We start from the raw sequence: 16456 nt of genomic DNA, 5'->3' as shown, positions 1-16456 counted from the left end.
CTTTGGCAAGCATTCTTGAATCTAAGACTCAAGTGTGTTTTACTTAAAATATTATTAGACATGGTGAATCACTGCACTTCAGAGTTAAGAAATTTAAAAAATTATTTGATACCTTGGAACTTTTTTCTATGTCTAGGTAAATATGTGACATTGCAAGTGATTTATCAACACTTCATGGTCCTCTTCTGTATACCAAACAATATACAAAACAATAGGCAGTATTAAGGACATAAAATTTATAAGATATGCATCCTCTTGTAAAGGTCCTTGTAATCCATAATGTCTTAGATTTCTTAGATGCAGAGCCAAGATGGATTCTTGTCCGAGTGATTCATGGGGTGGGGGGGAGCTCTCAGGAGAAACCTCAGAAGGAAGGAGGAAAGCAGGATGAAGCAGGAGGAGTTAGGTAAAGAAAGACGTGGTTTCAGAAGTCCAGCTCCATTCTGATTCTGATCCCCTGGGAGGGGGGTTCTGGAAGGTTCTCAATAACACCAAGGGTTTTCATCCCAGAGGCAAGTGGTCTGGGCTGTTAGAACCCCACTTAAGTCAGCCATTTGCTACAAGTCACCTGCAGGGGTCAGATGGGAACCTAAGCTCCAGACATCACCAGTTGAACAGGTTTATGTCAGCCAAGGACAAACCTGTGCAAAAGGTTTGCCCTTGGCAGACAAAATGCACAGCTGGGCCTGACCTGTGGTGGCGCAGTGGATAATGCGTCGACTGGAAATGCTGAGGTCGCCGGTTCAAAACCCTGGGCTTGCCTGGTCAAGGCACATATGGGAGTTGATACTTCCTGCTCCTCCCCCCCTTCTCTCTCTCTGTCTCTCCTCTCTCTCTCCCTCTCCTCTCTAAAATGAATGAATGAATGAATGAACGAATGAATGAATGAACGAATGAACGAATAAATAAATAAATAAATAAATAAATAAATAAATAAATAAATAAATAAATAAATAAAACCACAGCTGCTGGGAGGATGCGTACCCAGCCTGGAAAGGAGAATCTTGGTAGGGCACCAAGAGTATCTACTATGCATCATATTAAAAGAGCCAAATCATGTCCTTATGATATCCTTTAAGAGCACTTATAAAGTCACCTATCAGTCAGTGACATGTCAGCACAGTCAGAATGTCTAGAGGTGAGTGGGTAACCCAGCCAATGGGTACTGAATGCTTGCTCTGCGCTACACACTAATATGTGACCTTTATCCTCTCAAGGAAAATTGTAGAATGCCAGTAATATTGCTTCTATTGCTAGTAAACTGAGGCACAGAGAGGTTAGGTAACCTAGTCAGGACCACACTGTTGTCAAGTGCCAGTGAATGATCACTTCATTAGCAATAATATTGTAGGGCTTCTCTGGAACAGAGAATATGAAATTCTAAGCCCTACTTCAAATCAAAAGTTTATTTGGGCTTACATTTTAACAAGTTCCTAAAGTGATTCTTATACTGAAATGTCAGAGCCATTGTCAAGTGAAAAAGGTTTTTCCAAGTTGGAGAAAAGTTATATAAAGGACAATATCAATAGGTAAAAGTGACTGGCAGACATAAATGTGCTTGTGAATTTTTGTAGATAGTTTGAAGGAAGTAAGAAGGAAGGTTAGAATAAAATTGAGAATGGACTCTTGAATACCAAACAATAATTATTAAGGAGGGAATAACCTTCTTATTGTCACATTGTTTCTTAAAATAAGAACAAAACAAGAAAAATAAAAAGTATAGGAAACACTGACTTTGGGTACCCACAAGGTATTCTTTGTACTTCTGTGCTGCCCTATGTGGCATTTACCCTTTAAAATACATGAAATTACCTGTTTCCTAGAGAACAACAGAATATTATAGAATTGGGAAGGGAAATAATATTTCCTCAAAGGTTTTGGAAATAAAAACACTATATAAATACAAGGAAATAAGTTAACTGCTGATACGTGCTTAGCAGGGTGTTTTTCTTTTCTTTTTTAGCAAGAGAGAGAGATAAGGATGGACAGACAGACAGGAAGGGAGAGAGATGAAAAGCATCAATGCATCAACTTATAGTTGTGGTGCCTTAGTTGTTCATTGATTACTTTTTCATATGTGCCTTGATCAGGGGTCTCCAGCTGAGCTAGTGACCCCTTGCTTAACCCTGGACTTCAAGCCAGCAACCTTTGAGCGCAAGCCAGTGACTACAAGGTCATGTTTATAATTCCATGCTCAAGCCAGCAACCCCACACTCAAGCTGGTGAGCTCACGTTCAAGCCCGATGAGCCTGCACTCAAGCCGGTGACCTCAGGGTTTTGAACCTGGGTCCTTAGCATCCCTGTCTAATGTTCTATCCACTATGCCACCACCTGGTCAGGCTAGATTGTTTTTAATGTAATTAAGTTATTCTCTGAATAGCATGTGACCTGACTATGACAACTTTCATATAAATATGTCATAAAAATTATACCACAGAAACAAAAGAGAAAAAAATAGAGATTATAAAAATTATTCCAGTTGGCAATAATTAAATATTTTCCAGGCTATTCAGTATGGGAACTACCAAGATACTGAGCCATCTTTCCCATTGCCCACTGATCTAATTAAAGAGAAGAGATTGCTGGGAGTGCAGAGAAAAGTTTTATTCTTTTATGTTGATATTGGTAGGTCAGACTCATTAAGTCCCCTTTATCTGGCATATTAGCTCATCATTGCTGCCTGTTTCATTATGACAGTTACATACAAATTCTGGGTATTGTTTGGAGAAATACTTTGAATTAACATGCTAATTATTTTTGATTAACTATGTTATTTGTTTGCTTTATTTCTATTTCATTGATGCATATTTCAACCCAATATTTATAAAGAACTTATAATGATCCTTTTCGTATGGTTCTCTGTTAATACCAGATTAAATACTCTAGCAATTTAGGAGATTAATGGATAGTCCTCAAAATGACCTTAAATTAACTTAAATGGCAAAATCATATGGTGGAAGGCTTTGGAGCTGAAGATGAAGGTAGGAAATCCAAAGTTCTACACTGTAAAAAAAAATGAGAATAACAAGGAGGAGCTTCCATTATTTAAGATCACCTACTGACTACACTGACCCCTCACAAACCTACCAGCAGATCTTGAGCCCAGTGCTTGCTTTAATCACATTAGGGAAGATTATAAAGAAGCTTTAAAATCCCAAGGCTACAGTGTTCAGTGCTAGAGCTGTTCAGAGTGCGTTCATGAGGAATCGGTTATCATAAGACATTAAAACAAACACACGAAGAAAGAAACAGTTCACTGAGTAAGTGTAGAGCTGAGGGAAGGGTCGGCCAACATTGACTGAAGCAAGTCCAGCAATTTGGATGTATGAACTAACTTTCCACCCTAAGCAGGCAAAAGATGCCGGTGATCAATATTGAAGATCTGACCGAGAAGGACAAACTGAAGATGGAAGTTGACCAGCTCAAGAAAGAAGTGACACTGGAAAGAATGCTGGTAAGCTGCTGTTCTCTTTTGAATTCTATTTTAAACTAGAGAGACTGCAGTAGTTAACAGATTAGAGACCATTAAAGGGGTGCAGAATTTGCTATCTTCGAATAGTCCTCTTCAGCATAAGGATTATTTTAGTCTGATTAGTTTTAAAAAAGAGCAGATACAGCCTGACCTGTGGTGGCGCAGTGGATAAAGCGTTGACCTGGAAATGCTGAGGTCGCCAGTTTGAAACCCAGGGCTTGCCTGGTCAAGGCACATATGGGAGTTGATGCTTCCAGCTCCTCCCCCCTTCTCTCTCTCTGTCTCTCCTCTCTTTTCCTCTCTGTCTCTCTCTCTCTCTCCTCTCTAAAAAAAAAAAAATGAATAAATTAAAAAAAATAAAAATAAAAAAATAAAAAACAGCAGATACAGTAGAAACTCTGAAAACCTAGTAGAATTTGCCCTTTTCGAAGAGACATTTACATTGTAAGAGAAATCTCCATTTGCGAGTATGTCTCCCTGTCTGTACCAGGAAAAGAAGGGTGACTAAGTCTCTAGAAACTATTATCAAGAGAGAAGGTGAGAACACAAATCTGCTTAGCAAGCTTACCCTTGCTTACTGTGCTTTGCTTGGGAACCTCTCATCAATAGCCCTCATGGCCACCCCTCCTACCATCTTTCTTTCTTTTGTTTTGGGCCCTTTTGGGGAGTTACTTGATTTTCCTGGCTCTCTCCCATGTATACAGAAGGCATACATGGTATTAAACTTCTCTTTGTTTTTCTTCCTGTTAATCTGCTTTTTAATTAGAAGGGGTTCTGGGCCAAGAACCTAGAAAGTTAGAGGGAAAATTATCTTTCTGGCCCCACACCATTCACTGGGGAGGCTCAATATATTTAAAAATAAATTGTGCAGGTATAAACTTATCAGCGCTTAAGAAAATTAATCATCACAATTATCTCTTGATTTAGATTTTAAATCAAAGAATTGGCAAACTATTTTCCATGGGCCTCATCCAGCCATTGCCTGGGTTTTGTTTGTTTGTTTGTTTGTTTTGTATGTGATTGGTAAGCTAAAAGCGGTCTTACATTTTTACATTGTTAGAATTGTTAAAAAGAAAAATTTAAAAATGAAAGAAAAGAATAAGAGACAGAGACCAGATTTCAGCGAAGTAATAAAATAAAGCAATGTATATTGGCTTTGTGTTTCTATCTTTCTAAACTGATAAGCTGCTTCTTTACTTGATGCAATGCTTTGATATTGCTCAAATACTTTTAGCCAAGACCTCATCCCCTCTAGCATGTCATGTCCAGTTATGAATGAGTACATTCTATTCCTTCTTTGGAAATACAAATTAGTTCAAGCACAACAACTCACTGGCACCTCCCAAGAAATGTCTGATAGGTCTTGGAAATGGTTACCAAGAATTCTCTGCTATAAAAGAAGAGTAAATGGCAAAGATATAAACGTTTCCACCAAACAAACAGTGGCTGAAGGTTGGAAAATATAGATATGTAGTTTAGATGTGTTCATTTTAGGAATGTTAGTAGAAACAAAAACTCCTTCACAAGTGATAAAAGTATATATATATAAAATCAAGTGAGAAGTGGGGAGGCAGAGCCTCCAAAGGGATCCTTCCGGCCAGCCCTACCAGGCAATGCTCTGCTGGTCTGGGCTGCAGCTCCATTGCTCAGCAACCAAGCTATTTTAGTGCCTGAGGCTGTGGCCATGGAGCCATCCTCAGTGCTGGGGGCCAACTTTGCTCAGAATTCAAGCCATGGCTGCAGGAGGTGAAGAGAAAAAGGGAGAGAGAGAGATATAGGGGGAGAGGGGTGGAGAAGCAGATGGTCCCTTTTCCTGTGTGCTCCAACCAGGAATTGAACTTGAGACTTTCACATGCTGGGCTGATGCTCTACCACTGAGCCAACTGGCCAGGACTATAAAAATATATTTTATATATATTTAAAAAACTTATTTTATCAGGCCAAAGTGAAAAAAGGGAGTATATTATCTTTAGACTTTACTCAAAACTCTTACTCCCAATAAAAATAGAAGTTTTGGTTTCCTTGCTTTTTACAATTATCTCAAACTTCTTTGTTGCCTTTTCCATAAAGGCAAAAAATATTTTGCTGTAGAGATAAAATTAAATCTATAAATAGCAGAAAGCTTGGAACACACATCGAAAAAGTTTAAATCTTTATCTTTATAATTTGGGAAATATAAAATATAATTTTGGAGTAAAAGCTATTTTTCTTCTTTACTGGAAACATCCAGAAAGCTGTTTATTATTTATATCCTCAGGATTGTGGTCTTGTAAGTAATTTGGCTGTCTTCATGTTTATTATTCATGAAGTTCACCTGGGAATTTTTACTTTGAGTAAACATTACATAGGTTGTGGGTTCCTTTTTCTATTATTAAACATCGCCTGGCTTTTAGAAACCAAACTAATTTAATCTCAGACAGTCAAAGCCACACAAACAGACACAAATAACACACAAATACACACACAAATACACAGGAATTTCCAGGTCCTGAACCCACAGCTCTGACATAGGACATCATGATGTCATTAGTCTGGCTAAATGCATAGGCTCTTGAACTATATCTCTGGTTCAGATTTCGACTCTATAACTTTCTCCTTGTATAACACTCACCCAAGTTATCAAACTTACCTGTGCCTCTATTTCTTCTTCTGTAAAATGGGTATGGTAACAACATCTAATACAGAGGGTAATTGGGAAGAATAAATAGGATAATATATACAAAGCTCTGAGTACAATGCCTAGTATATAGCAAGTACTTTCTACAATTATTATTTTTTAAATTACTTGTGATATCTATGGACCAAACTGGTTCATAATATGCCTCAACCTACTTTGTTAATGCAGTAGTATTGTCAGAATCAGACAACTCTTGCATCCAGTTGCTAAAGCTGACTAATATATTTGTAATGATTAAAAAACAATGTGATAGGCAGACTAAAGATAATCTTTGGAGTAATGGTTAAAGATAGCTACCCATTGACTGAGCATCTTTCCATACCAGGCACTTAATGGCGCCAGTGTTGCTATTGCTATTTCTTAGATGAAATAATTAAATTTGAACTAAGATACATAGCTGGCCAGTGGGCAGAGCCAAAAGTCAAACCTGGAGTAGTAGCCTGATGCTTTCCACCAAACCATGTAATCCTGAATGAAACCATAGCTGCTTACAGGAAGCCTCACTAAAATAATTTTCAACACATACACTCACATAGGACAATTTAATGCTCTTAGTGTACTGAGATCTTAGCCAGATAATGTCAAACTCTGAATTAGGACAGCAGTTTAAACCTCTGTTCCTGACATCTGGTTGGGGCCAAAAGAGATGGTATTTGGAAGGGAGGGGGGCGGTGACTTTAAATCTCAATTTTAAATTTTGAAGTAGAAAAAAAGTGACTCTGAATGACTGTATATTTTAAAAGTGTTTACTTCATCCTGTGAATGGGCCGCCTAACCAATGCCTTGCCCCAGTTAGAATAATTTGTTCTAATATGTAAATTAGGTTGCAGAGTTGTAATCTTAAGCCTTATGAGTAATGTTGCTTGGAATTTGTATACAAATTGGCCAAAAGATTTTATATATAAAAAAAAAAGAAACAATAAATTGGGTAGGTAACTTATGGAATTGCCACTTCATGGACTACCAAAATTATGTGTGTATAATTCTCAGATTCCAGGAGTGATGATAAGACTGGAATTGAAAAATTATTCATCCCCTTCCAACTTTACAGGTCACATATTTTTGGAATGAGGAAAATATTTAATTAATATTCCCTCCAGTGACATTCTTGGCTTGCATTGCCAGCTGTGTTCTGATCCCTGGATCCTGTCTCCTTTTAAGAAGCTGGAGGCAGTGTCTGCTGGAAACCATTAGCTGGAGTGTGGCCAGATGTTTATCCTTTGCCTTGAGATGTCCAGGAGGACAGGGGAGAGAGTGGCTATTTCCCCTTCTCTTCTAACAAGTACATGTGCGTGGGCAGAAAGCAGAATCACATGAAGAAGACAGAACACACAAAAATTATTATAATAAATACACTCTTGAATTCCGCAGTATTGTATATTAAACTAAATGAGTCATCTCTTTCTCCTTTCCTTTAAGGTATCCAAATGTTGTGAAGAAGTAAGGGATTATATTGAAGAAAGATCTGGGGAGGATCCACTAGTAAAGGGCATCCCAGAGGACAAAAATCCCTTCAAGGAGCTCAAAGGAGGCTGTGTGATTTCATAAAAAAATAAATAAAATAAAATAAAATAAAAATCCGTGGAATGTCTTGAGCTTTAATGACAATATTAATTTTTGATCCTGTATAATATTATTAAGCATATACATAATTTTAAATTTACAAACAAAAATAAAAATTGGGATACAATCATGTAAAGTCTATTTTTTTAAACATATTTAGCACAGGGTTTAACACATAATTGACAATAAGTATCAATTGGCCCCTTTCTTTAACAATAATTACTGTGTTTTATGAATGAGTCTGTATTATTTTGGTTGCCAGCATATAGTTAGTGTTTTATGTTTCTTCACTTCCCTTCCGCACCCATAATATTCTGCCTGGAAATTTCATGGTCACACTTATATTTTTCCCAGCCTTTCTCTTGCTTGAATTAGGAGTCTATTCTTTTGATTCATGGAAGACTTATCATTGCAGGATGTGTACTGTGAAAATTTTTGTTGTTGTTTTCTGGTTCCTTTTTCTCAAACCCCAAGCAGCAGTGATGGTTTTAATATAACCTCTTCCTACATTCTTAGCAGTTCTAGTTGTCACCAATGATGTGACTTTTTCCCAGAATGCCAACTAGATTAAAGGTTCAGTCTCTGGTCACAGAGCACAGTAGGTTTAACCAGCAGCAGCAGCAGAATAAAGGTCATGAGAGCCAGAGAGTTCTGGCTGTGGCACTTGACTGCCTAATGGATTTTGGATACATTATGTAATCTCTCTGAATCTCAGTTTCATCGACTGTAGGATAAGGATAATAATGGCACTATCCCAGTTTTCATGAGGATGAACTATTATACCTGGCACATACATAGTAAGACCTATTAAGTGTTAGCATTATTGCAGGAATGATAATAGAACTAGACACAATGTCTAGAATCCTTTAATAAAATATCTGCTATTCCATCCCATCCCCATGATGACTCTCACCAGCACCGTTCTTTTTTCTGTAGCAGTGTAAACGCAAGACGATAGAAAAATAGCTATCATCTTCATCATCCTGCATTACACTGAGTTGCCTAAGCCAAATTTCACTACAGTGCTAATGACTAATAACCTCTGCTTCTGTAACAAATGACAAGTGTTCATGACCCCAAGTGGGCAATTATTTTTGTTGTTAGTGTTTCCTTGCTTCTCTGGCCCATTTACAGTGCTATTTTTGGATATCTGCGATCAGAAATGCTAATTGATTATCAATCTTAAAAAAAGAATAAGAATGATCTATTATTTGGCCCGGAAGGGACTAGGAAGATTTGTCATCCCAAGTTTGGCTCCTGTCACAGTTCTCTCACACTCTGGCTTTAGTAAATGCTCAACAAAAATCTATTGACTATTGTCCAACTATCTCATTCTGGAATGAAGAAAATCAAGGCTCAGAGAGAGGAACTGGTGAATTTCTCAGATCAGGCTCTGGATCTCTGGCTGAATGGTGAGCCACACACTACCACATATCAGACATGCTTGAGTAGTAAGGATTTCTAGGACAGGGGTCCCCAAACTTTTTACACAGGGGGCCAGTTCACTGTCCCTCAGACCATTGGAGGACCAGACTATAAAAAAAACTATGAACAAATCCCTATGCACACTGCACATATCTTATTTTAAAATAAAAAAAACAAAACGGGAACAAATACAATATTTAAAATAAAGAACAAGTAAATTTAAATCAACAAACTGACCAGTATTTCAATGGGAACTATGGGCCTGCTTTTGGCTAATGAGATGGTCAATGTGTTCCTCTCACTGACCACCAATGAAAGAGGTGCCTTTTCCGGAAGTGCAGCAGGGGCCGGATAAATGGTCTCAGGGGGCCGCATGCGGCCCGCGGGCCGTAGTTTGGGGACCCCTATTCTAGGGTATACTACCAGAATCCCATCTGTTTTTCCTTAGGAAAGGCTCTTTTTCCACTGTTTAAAATTACAAACACCCTCTCTAACCCCCACCCATTCCAGTCCTTCCTATCTCCCTTTCCTCTGTTTTCCTCCATAGCGCCCACCACTATCTAGCATACTAGATGTTTTATTTACAGTGGCACCTTGAGATACGAGTTAATTCATTTTGTAACCGAGCTCGTAAGTCAGTCAACTCATATATCAAACAAATTTCTCCATTTAAAATAAACTGAAATAGATTTCATCTGTTCCAGCCCTGCGAAACATCCCCAAACCATCCTAAATTATAAAAAAAGACATTTTTAATTAAGAAACGCATATGTATACTTTACTAATGCATAACAAAATATATGAAATAAAAGAAAAAGTGTTATTTAGTACTGTATTCTTACCTTGGAGACAGACGAGTGCGGCTAATGGAGGTGAATGGCGGAAAAGGAGGGAGGGAGGAAGGGATGCAGGCACTGTAGACACGTAAACTAAAACTGCACTTTCTTAACACTAAATGTAAACTAAAACTGCATTTTCTTTACTTTAAACAAAACCAAACCTGCACTTTCTTTAGTTAAAGTGAAACCACAAAAACTTAATTGTAAAAAAATGCACTTTCTTAATTTTAAACTTAACCTAAGCTTAACATTACATATTTTTCATTTAATCATCACCTGTTTTTGCCTTTTTGGCTGCACTTTCGGCACTTTCACTTGCAGGACTTTTGAATAAAAATCTATCCAAAGAGGTTTGCTTTTGCCTGCCTTTTAAAATATTACAGAAATGTGACAAACAAGTGTCATTAAAAAGTGCTGAAGCACGACCAGTTGAAACTTTTCTGGGTGTTTCTTTTCTATGAAACTTGAAAGCTTCTCCCACATTGCCAGCATGTCTTTAATTTCACTTGTAGAAATCACTTCCTCCGACTCCACCTCCTCCTCACTACTAATCTCTTACAGAAGCTCCGTATGTTGCATCATCTGTAGCTCCTTCAACTCCTCAGTTGAGAGTTCCTCCTCATGTTCCTCAACGAGCATGTTTATGTCACCCTCATCTACCTCCAGACCCATCAACTTTCTGAGGGACACAATCTCCTCCAATGCTTCTACCTAAGTCTCAGTCTCTGGTTCGAATCCTTTGATGTCCCTGTCTGCAACAACATCAGACCATAACTTTTCCATGCTGAGTTCAAGGTTCTTCTTGTAACTTCTTGCCATGCCAAGTCAATAATGTGTAAACATATCACGATGTTGTAGTGATCTTTCTAAAACTCTTGAAGGGTTAGATTTGTATTCTCAGTCACCTCAAAGCAGCAGTGGAACAAGTGCTTTGTGTAAAACTTTTTAAAGTTGGAAATGACCTGCTGATCCATAGGTTGCAAGATTGAAGTCGTGTTGAGTGGGAGGTAGAGGACTTTCATGAATTTGAACTCATCGAGAATGTCATCTTCAAGACCAGGTGGGTGAGCTGGAGCATTTTCAAGGATTAGTAACGCTTTCTTTAGGAGTTTATTTTCTTGAAGATATTTTTTTACTGCAGGACCAAAGATGAGATTTACCCATTCAATAAAAAACTGCCACGTATCCCATGTCCTAGTATTGGCACGCCACATAACTGGCAGTTTTTCTTTAAGAATCATGTGAGTCTTAAAGGCTCGAGGATTTTTGGAATGATACACTAGCTGTGGCTTTACTTTACAGTCACTGCTAGCATTTGCACACAATGCAAGGGTCAGACGTCCTTCATGGGTTTATGGCCTGGCAGCTTCTTCTCCTCTGCAGTGATGAAAGTCCTCCAGGGCATTTTTTTCCAAAACAATCCTGTTTTGTCACAGTTGAACACTTGTTGGGGGATGTAGCCTTCCTTTGCAATAAGCACAGCAAAACGTGCGATGTACTCCTCAGCTGCCTTAACGTCAGCACTCACAGCTTCACCATGCCTCACCACCGAGTGGATGCCAGATCTCTTCTTGAAATTTTCAAACCAGCCGTGACTTGCCTTAAACATATCTTCTGCTGCCTCTTTTGAGGTTGATGGTTCTTTCTTCTTCAAGTCGCTGTAAATAATACATTCCTTTTCGCATATTACAGTCTCCATCACTGTATCTCCTGCCAGCTCTTTCTCTTTCACCCACATCAGCAGAAGCTTCTCCATTTCTTCATGGATATTCGTTCTTAATTGGGACAAAATTGTAGTTCCTTTCGCTGGATTTGTGCTTTTGATAGCATCCTTTTGTTTAAGGATGGTACAAATTGTAGATGTATTGCAGTCATACAGCCTTGCCAGTTCAGTCTCTCATACAACATGCTCATGTTTTTCTATTATTTCTTGCTTTACTTCTATTGATATCATTCTCTTCTTCTTCTCACCACTGTCCTTTACACTCACTTTCTTTGGCCCCATGATAGCACACAAAAAAAGTTAGTAAAAAATGCAAAAATGATGCAAGAACGAGTACAGTGCACAAGATTTGACTTGATTCTGTGGGTAACACATGAGAAAGAACGAGATGCTGTGTTGTGCTGCTGATACTGGACCCGTGCACCAATGCGCCAACTAGCAGCAGCTTCCCGAATCATGACATGTATCTCAGAATTTTGCTTGGATCTCGAACAAAAATACGGACCAAGTTGCAGCTCGTATGTAAAAAAACCAAAAAAAACGTATGTTGGTCTGCTCGTATCTCGAGGTACCACTGTATTTGTTTGTTTAATTGTGGTCTGTCTCTAGGGGTTTTCCATGTGCAATTTAGTGTTAATTAAATGTTCCATATCTTTTTTTTCTAACTAAAAAAAAATACAAAGTTTTAGTTATGGAATTTAGACACATATATAGTCCTAACTAACACTTCTCCCTTTCGTTTTGGAACCAGACTATTCTAAATTAATACCCGGGCTCACATACATTCTAGTTAAGGGCTTTGAACAAGTAATTTCAGCTCTTTGAACATCAGTTTTATTTTTCATGTATAAAATGGGGGATTAGGATGAACCATTGTATGAATATTTAAAATCACTAGATCAAAGATATGAGCATATAGAAGAAAACCTAATAGATATTCTCTATTATTATAAACACTGTAGACTTTCTGTAGTCAACAAACTTAAATAATCCCTGACATGACACTTCCACTTCCCATCTTTTAGAGTTTAGTCATACCATTCTCTTTACCTGATATGTTCCTCCACTCCATCTCATTTCAGCCTTTTGAAATTCTATTTCACCCTGGCCAGTTAGTTCAGCTGGTTAGATGGAAGTGTTAGATTAAAGTGTTGTCCTGAAACCCAAAGGTTGCAGGTTCAATCCCCAGTCAGGGCATATACAGGAAACAACCAGTGAGTACACAACTAAGTGGAACAACAAATGAATGCTTTCTACTCTTCTCTCTCCTCTTTCTCTGTCTCTCTAAAATCAATAAAGTTTTAAAAAATTCTCTCTTTGGAGGCTTAGTAAAAATGATCTCCTCTGTCTCTCACTCCATCCCAAGAGTACTGTATATCTCATAAGTCATTTAACATTACTGTGCTCTCTCTAATTGGTATAGTTGTCTTAATTTTGATAGTATATTATAAATTTCCCAAGCCAGAAGTTCTGTTTGTCTTTGAAACTGCCATACCAATAAATTGTCTCTACAATTTAATTGATTCTATGTGTTTGATTCAATTAAAAGGAGGCAAAGCAGTACTTTTATATTGAATAATTCAGAATACTTATTGTCTTATTAGTGAAGTCAGCAGTAGAGTAAAATTCCTCTTGCTTAAAAATACAGATTGTCAGAAAGATTTTGAATAAGATCAAAATCATAGGAAGGAAGTATAAAGAAAGATGGTCCAGGAGGAAGGAAATGAAATCATGACCATCTCACTGCCTACACAGCTACAAGTGGCAGAGAATGACTCTTTTATTCCCCAGAAGTTGTTATTTCAGGGACATTGACTACTAGGTTAAATGGAATGAGGTAAAGTTATAGGGAAACAAAAAATACTTTAGGCATAGCCTTAGCATTTGGCTGTTCAACAAAACTTCCTGATATCATTAGTGAGACTGTGTAACCTATCCATACTTACTATATCATTTGAGATACTCACACTTTCAGGGTGTTCTGTATACATAGGTGAGTTTAAGTTTCGGTAAAAAAAATAATAAAACAACTCACCATTGTTATCTTTTGGATTGATTGATGTTAACAACATTTCAAAACAAGGCTAATATCAAGCTTTCTAAATTCCTAAAAGAATATGTTAACAAGACGAAAACAATAAATTGAATAATAAGAATGACCAATTATATTCCATGAAAATTAAAGTCTTGTACAAATATAATTGATAAAATAAATCATTTTGATATCATGAATTATGAGCCGTTAAGGTAACTGAAGCATCAGATACCTGTCATCTGTGATTTCTCATTATCTCCACAAATTTCCATGTGGTTGTTTTAATAAATTGAACCAAATATCAAATGAACCAAGAGTGCATAAAATGTGTGTTAAAAACTTTCCTTAAAAAACCATCATTTTAATGGCCTAAACAGTCACCATTTTTACTTTATAAATTTTAGAGGAGCATAATTTGGGAGGTAACCTAATTTATTAACATTAACAAAACAGAGGCAGAAAACAATCTATGACTTGAAAAATTACAAGATAAAATAAGAACCCAGGTCTTTTTGAGTTCTAGTTAGTATAAAATCAAAACTGATAAAACTGGTTCAAATTTCTTTTATAGTTTTCTTTATGTGGATTTTTAACAACATATTTAATACATCAAATAGTCAAAGAATTGTTTTTCTTTTTCTTTCTTTTTCTTTGCATTCAAGGTAAATATTTCATGGTTTTTGCTCCTTTGTATTTGAAAAGTGAAAATAATCATATAGTTAATATTATTTTTATTAATCAGATTACTTCTTTTGTAAAAAAATTATATAACCAATGATTAAATTTTTTTTTCATTTATAGTTGACATACAATATTATATTAGTTTCAGGTGTACAACATAGTAATTAAACATTTATATAACTTATGAAGTGATAACTTTGATAAGTCAGTATCCATCTGACACCATACGTAATTATTACAACTTTATTGGTATGTTCCCTATGCTGTACTTTATATCCCCGTGACTGCTTTTATAACTAGCAATTTCTTTAAAACATTTGTCACAAGATGGTGGGATAATGAAAGTTCATTTCTGATTACACCTGTCATTTTCACTGCAGAATAGTTTCTACACATATTATTTTGCACACTAATTTTTATCAGGGGTAATATGTAGACTATATACAGGTATTGATCGACTTACAACCTATTCAACTTATGACCATTCGACTTTACGACCACAATCGCTAGCCACAACTGCTCTGCGTCTGGCAGCGCAAGCATTGCCCGGGTGGGCGAATGATAGTGCGGGTGGGCGAATGACAGTGCGGACCAGCTTCCGGCAGCACTACCATCTCCGTGTGCACCATTTCAACTGTTATCCCAGACTCGGTACAGCAATTCGTGTTTTGTGTCTTGGATATTTTTCGTCAAACCCCTCCCAAGATGTCTACCAAGAGGAAATTGTCTTTGTGTACACCTCAGCCTGCCAAGAAGGAAAGAAAGGCCTTCGATCTCAACACGGAAACGAAGATAATTAAGCAGTACGAAGGAGGAAGGAAAGTGAATGTGATCGCATGCACGTGATACAAAGTTATCACACTTGACTGTGTTGAAGATTTTGTAAGATAAAGAAAGAATTCGTGAAGCTGTGAAAGGTTCTGCACCCATGCCATCAACAGTTATAACAGTGCAACAAAGCGGGCCCATCCACGAAATGGAGAAATTGCTATATATTTGGATGGAAGATCAAATTTAAAAACTGACACCATTAAGTCTTTTTACTGTGCAGATGAAGGCGAGAAGTCTATTTCAGACTCTGAAATAGGCTGAAGGAGCGGGCTGGAGAAGATTACAGTCAAGAATTTGTAGCATGCACTGGCTGGTTCCAGAGATTCAAGAAAAGATTCCAAATGCATAGTGTTCGAGTGACTGGAGAAGCAGCGAGTGCGGATGAGGAAGGAGCACGAAAGTTTGTTGATAGTCTGGATGAATTAATTACAGTGAAGGATATCTAGCAGAACAGATTTTCAATGTTGATGAAACTGAATTATTTTGGAAATGAATGCCAGCATGCACTTATACACAAAGAAAATTATGATAAAATATGACTTAAAGATTTTTATAACATCATTTTACAGTACTGTACACATAGCCTACTCAATTTACGACCAAATTGTGTTACGATTGGTCTGTTGGAATGATCATGGTCGTAAGTCAAGCACTAGCTGCATAAGATGCTAAAAGTACATTTGGATAATTGACATAAATTTTTAAGTTTGTTGAAAAAATTTGTTGATGTAATATTTCTGCAAAAATACATGAAAAATTGCTTACGATGGTTGCTCTCTAGAAGGTAAATTCCATGCTTAGGAATAGGGAACTGCATGTGTGTGTGTGTGTGTGTGTGTGTGTGTGTGTGTTTAAGTGTATACTATCATTTTACCATTTAAAACTAATTAACTAAATATTTTTCAAAATGCTGTGTGATCATGAGATTTTAGCATTTCCCAGTTTATTTTAATTCAATCAACTTACTTAAATATGACATTAGCATGTGAATTATTTGGTAAGGATAAAACCTAAAAGAAAATAGAATAATATTTATTTCATCTCTAAGTCTCATAACACTGTGGAAGAAATTAAAGAACCATTATACATTTATAAATATTTTTCCCTACATGCAATTAGATGATTTCACAGGAAAGAAATTTCCAGACCCAAATAATTCTATTTTGATGATTTGGAACAGACACATTTACATTCATTTACTTAACCAACT

At 37.0% G+C, this 16456-nt stretch overlaps 1 protein-coding gene across 2 annotated transcripts; it reads left to right on the top strand.

Moving 5' to 3' along the window:
- The first annotated feature begins 3153 nt into the window (after window positions 1-3153).
- GNGT1 (G protein subunit gamma transducin 1) lies at window positions 3154-7842 on the top strand. 2 transcript variants are annotated; one of them, XM_066353867.1, is made up of 3 exons: window positions 3154-3260; window positions 3349-3454; window positions 7569-7842. In XM_066353867.1, the coding sequence occupies exons 2-3, from the start codon at window positions 3359-3361 to the stop codon at window positions 7695-7697; spliced, it is 225 nt and encodes a 74-aa protein (XP_066209964.1). In that variant the 5' UTR covers window positions 3154-3260; window positions 3349-3358; the 3' UTR covers window positions 7698-7842. The 2 variants fall into 2 exon arrangements, with proteins under 2 accessions (XP_066209964.1, XP_066209963.1); XM_066353866.1 differs by having other exon boundaries at window positions 3155-3260; window positions 3352-3454.
- The last annotated feature ends 8614 nt before the right edge of the window (window positions 7843-16456 follow it).

This window comes from Saccopteryx leptura, chromosome 12, assembly GCF_036850995.1.
Source record: "Saccopteryx leptura isolate mSacLep1 chromosome 12, mSacLep1_pri_phased_curated, whole genome shotgun sequence".
Taxonomy (NCBI): Eukaryota; Metazoa; Chordata; class Mammalia; order Chiroptera; family Emballonuridae; genus Saccopteryx; species Saccopteryx leptura.
The sequence above is the reverse complement of the archived record's forward strand: the minus strand, read 5'-3'. Positions and strand labels throughout refer to the sequence as shown.

Coding starts and splice junctions, on each gene's coding strand:
- GNGT1 (XM_066353867.1), top strand. CDS start 3,359: ATGCCGGTGATCAATATTGAAGATCTGACCGAGAAGGACAAACTGAAG. Junction 3,455..7,568: donor TGACACTGGAAAGAATGCTG/GTAAGCTGCTGT, acceptor CTTTCCTTTAAG/GTATCCAAATGTTGTGAAGA.